This window comes from Lolium rigidum, chromosome 7 (genome assembly GCF_022539505.1).
Source record: "Lolium rigidum isolate FL_2022 chromosome 7, APGP_CSIRO_Lrig_0.1, whole genome shotgun sequence".
Lineage (NCBI taxonomy): Eukaryota > Viridiplantae > Streptophyta > Magnoliopsida > Poales > Poaceae > Lolium > Lolium rigidum.
Window position 1 is genome coordinate 120,381,699 of NC_061514.1, and position 4,532 is coordinate 120,386,230.

The 4,532-nt window shown below is 51.0% G+C and overlaps 1 protein-coding gene across 1 annotated transcript; it reads left to right on the forward strand.

Annotated features, from left to right (window-relative positions):
* Positions 1-3,409: 3,409 nt before the first annotated feature.
* On the forward strand, positions 3,410-4,107 carry LOC124670175. The gene has a single exon (XM_047206683.1). It carries the CDS (start codon positions 3,430-3,432, stop codon positions 4,069-4,071), a length of 642 nt encoding a protein of 213 aa, XP_047062639.1. The 5' UTR covers positions 3,410-3,429; the 3' UTR covers positions 4,072-4,107.
* Positions 4,108-4,532: the final 425 nt, after the last annotated feature.

The following is a 4,532-nucleotide window of genomic DNA, read 5'->3' on the forward strand; positions in this document are numbered from 1 at the left end:
TTTGGACGTATCACGACGCTTCAAGGATAGAGCAACGATCTCGGTGGCGATCATTGTATTGCCGCCAGCATTCTTCATCTCCAGGACCTTTTCATATAACTTATCAGCTACCGGGTTTTCTTCGGCAGTCAAGATGTTCTGCCAAGACTTCTTCAGCGTCGCTTTCAGGACGTCCGAGAACTTCGGCAGGTTAGAGTGGTGACCCGAAGCTGGCCGGTCCCTAAGGTAGAACTACTTCAACCTCCAACATTGGATGGATTCTTTCATTGGGAAGTTGAAGTAGTTCACCTCCTTCTAGAAGACGAAGCCGACCCCTCCTATGACATAGGGTCCGTTGTTCCCGCTGTGGCGCTTGACGAAGAAGATTTTCTTCCACAAGCCCAGTGAGGGTCAATGCCGAGGAATCCCTCGCAGACAGTGATAAAGATAGCGAGGTGCAAGATCGAATTTGGCGTCAGCTACCAGAGCTGAATGCCATAGGAGAAAAGAAGGCATCGAAGGAACTCGTGGGCTCGGAGAGACAGCCCACGGAACAAAAAAGCAGAGAACATGACAATGAATCCGACGGGGGGTTTAGGACGAGAATCTGAACCTGGGAAGCGGACGTCCTTCTCGTCATCGGAGATCAGACCCAGGCTCATCATCCTATTCTCCTTGCGCTTGGTAATGGTGGATCCTGTCCATTCTCACTAGGGATCCTTGCCGGTGGCGGAGGACTTCTGCGCGGCGTCGGTCGCCTTCGGTCCGGTGGCGCTCGCGGCGGCGCTGGAGGACGCTGCGATCCACTTCTTCCCCATGGCGTTCAGAGTTCTCCTTCGTGCTTTGGGAGCTTGGGCGCAGTGGTAATGGAGAGTAGAAAGCAAGGGAGGAAGATGAGCAATGGGACAGGGGAGGAGCGGATTAACCATTGCCCCCATTTTATAAATTGAATTTACTCGGGATTTAGGCTGTTAGATTCGCACTGCTAAAAATGGGCAGAGATCTATCTCTGCACGTGTCGCAAGGGGAGAGAAACCAGCGGCCCACTACCTCCACTACGCACGAGGATCGAGGAAACGCATCAGTCAACGTGCAAGGTCCGGTCATTTCCTAACTGACTGCGCAGATGTGAGGCGGGCCCACCAGGTCACGTCCCGTCAGTTGCGCCACAGCGGTGCCACATCGCTGATGACATCACCAAAACCATCGGCTTCTCTGTAACGAAGCACTTGAATATTCTCGGAACTCGAAGAAATCTACGATATTCGACTCAGCTGCTTACAGCCTATACATGATAGAATCCACATGCTCGGGGGCTACTCCCATCGGGAGCGCTGGCCACGCACCCGATAAAAATATGGAAGCCTCGTCGCTAAAAAAGTATCCAAGAAAAAATGGACCCGAAGGTTCCGGCAATCCAGGTTCGAGCTCGAGGACTCGAATCTGTGTAGGGTAACGTTATTTTGCTCCAACAGTTAACCAGTCTCAATTCATCGAGTAAAACTAGGTTCGTTACTCCATCCCTTACGTACATTCAATTCTTCGTCTTCTTTCGAGCCTATACTCTTTGAAGACCCGATGGATTAAAAAAGCATCGGATGATGGAGATGATTCTAAAACATCGACATCAACATCAGGTTTCTCGAGTAGTACAACTTGAGTCTATGCACATTTGCGAGCACCCGCCCATAGACTCGGGGGCTACTCCCGTTGGGAGCGCTAGTTGCGCACCCGATAAAAAATAACTTCAACTCTTCATCAAGCACAAGATTCAACTTTTCCCTGCCCGAAGCCTTGCTTCGGCCAGTCACTCGGGGGCTACTGATGTGGGCATTACCCTTCGGGTACCCGACATTGGCCTACCTCCTCTGGCCCAACAAAGGGCCCATGAGAATCACTGCGGCCCAAGATGGACCAATACGTCGGTTGCAACGGTGGAAAGATAGAAGGAGGCGGATTCTTGATGAACAAGGCAAGGAGACGTCGAATAAGAAAATGGTAGATTAGATCTTGTTGTAACATAGTCGAATCCGTGCAAGACTCTTGGTTCCTGGCCTCCTATATAAAGGCTAGGAGAAGGCCTGCCGGATCCTACCCTCACAATTGCATACAACCACGCATACAAAAAAACTTAGAAACCTTGCCTCCCGGCGAGATCACCACCACGCAGTCTATCGGCTGCCCCATTGTAATTGATTTCACCCATAATCAAGACCAGACAAGGAGGAGTAAGGGTTTACCTCATCGAGGGCCCCGAACCTGGGTTAATCTCGCTCTTTGCACGTTTGGTATCCGATGTCTCGTGCTAACCTACATGATTTCGTCAACCCTAAGCCCCTCATGGTGGGCATTGTCGAGGAGCCCCCTCGTTAATGAAAGCTCCAAATAATATATTCATCAATACTTTCATAATTTGGGATCCTGTGAAAACAAGCATAAAAGGTGCGCGAGCGCCGTAAAATACAAAAATCCTATCACTACACATGCAAAAATATAAGGTAAACATGCTTTAAAAAGGCACTCGTCAACTTTCTCAAGTTTAGACTCTTGCTCGTCCCTCAAAAAAATTGTAGCTCAATGGATAAGGTCATCATGTTCATGAAGCTCGAGCCACTAACATACATGAGGCATTTGAAGCAATAATTATAATATCAGATATAAGACCACATCATGAGCTCTATCACATTTTCACCTCTAAAATGAGTTAGAGGCATTCATGCCTTTGTACTAATAGTTCATATGAGTATACGCTCAATATTACTGTTATTCTTCAGTAATACAATGGGGCCAAGTTTTTGGCTCTTAAAAAAAAAACTTTTGCCGCTTCTATGTTAATCGAGAGTTAAGTTAGTTTTTGATCGACTCTAAAATCGTTCCATTTGCATCGTTATTTATGCACTTGAAAATTACACGTGGATATGCAATTGCACATGAATATGTAATTGAATATTTTTTCAGTTGCACTTAAATTACACATAAAATTAAGTGATCCTAAATTAACTTAGTTCTAGGTTGCCCTGTTGCATTGGCAGGCCCGTCCCCATCTGCCCTCCGGCCGAGTCACCGGCCGCCACTCCCACTCTAGATCGGTGCCGTCTCTATGGCCAGTCAGCCAGCCCTTGACGCGCCAAAGGGTAATTCTAGCATGCTTCACCCGATCGATCGAGCTCCCCACTCACTACCACGCCCGACCCCCTCTCCTCCGGAAAGCGAGAGCCGTTTCATTTTCAGCCATGTGGTTCTTGCATGGCTGCCGTCGCGACCTAAAGCGACTGCGCCCATGAGGCATATGCATATCCCTTCGATGCTGGCCGCGCGCCACTGAGCACTCGGAGATATGCATAAGTAGTTCCACTTGCCAGCGAGCCGCTGAATTCCTATATAAGCCGCGCAGCGATCCAAGAAAGCATCATCCAGTTCAGTTCAGCGAGAGAAGATAAGCACGCCAACATGAGAACAGGCATGGCGACCTTGTGGAGGCAGCCGAGCCTGGAGTTCGACGTCAAGGTCGTGAGGGTGGCTGGCATCGAGGCGCGGCTCGAAGGCAGCCTCTTCGTTAGGTACTACGTCCCGGCCGGCGACGGAAGGCGACGGATCCGCGTGGACACGCGGGAAGTCCCGTGTGGTGGCCCCGGAGACGATGTTTGTTGGGGCGAGCTGGTGCGCTTTCAGCTGGCGGGGAACGGCCAAGGCGCCGCCGTGGCCACGCCGAGCAAGGTCGCGTTCGAGCTCCGGTGGAGGCCGCGTATGTCGGCGTCCGGGCTGGCGGCGTTGCTGGGGACGGGGAGGCCGTCGTCGCGGGTGCTGGCGCGGGCTGAACTCGCCGTGGCGACGAAGTCAGCGTCCACGGAGAGCTGGCTCAGGCTCTTGCCTGTGGGACGGGAGCTGGGCGGCGGGTGCAAGGCGCCCAAGCTGCAGGTCGAGGTCAAGCTCGTCAACGGCGCTGTCTCTGCTGCCCGTAATATGGCTGTGATGGCGAGGAAGTCCGGCAGCGGCGTGAACCAGTGCTGCCGTGGCGGCGAGAGCTGCCGTAGCTGCGGGTGGGTTGGGACAGAGGAAGACATGTTCCTCGCGGCGACGTTTCCTCACTAGAAGAAGTAACAAGATTATAATGGCAAAACAAAAGCAATTAGATTAGGTTGGTACGAGGAGGCTACATGGTACATATAGCTGTTTTGCTCTTTGTGCAAGGATTTTGTGGATTTTCAGCCAAATTCAGGCGTGAGATTATGAAGAAATTTTGAACAAGGTCATCTTTCTAGCTTGCATGGTTTGGTTTCAGTATTTCCGCTTCCACAATCGCTACCCTTGGCTCGGCTGTCTCGCTGCCATAGAGATCGGGTGCCGGGCTCTGCGCCGTGCATGGCGTGCCCATGGCAACACGGGGCACAGTGGCCATGGGCAATGAGCTAGTTTTATAAAAGGGTGTCTCTACGTATCAGTTGACTGAGATTTTCTTAAGTGTCAGTCAACTCAGAAAAGTGTAACTACAGTTCAAAGGAAAGTGCAACTCGATCCAGTTGCACATTTCTGGCAGAAAAGTGCAACTCAAA

Excerpts from the sequence above, each read along its gene's own strand:
- LOC124670175 (XM_047206683.1), top strand. The coding sequence starts at position 3,430 with ATGAGAACAGGCATGGCGACCTTGTGGAGGCAGCCGAGCCTGGAGTTC.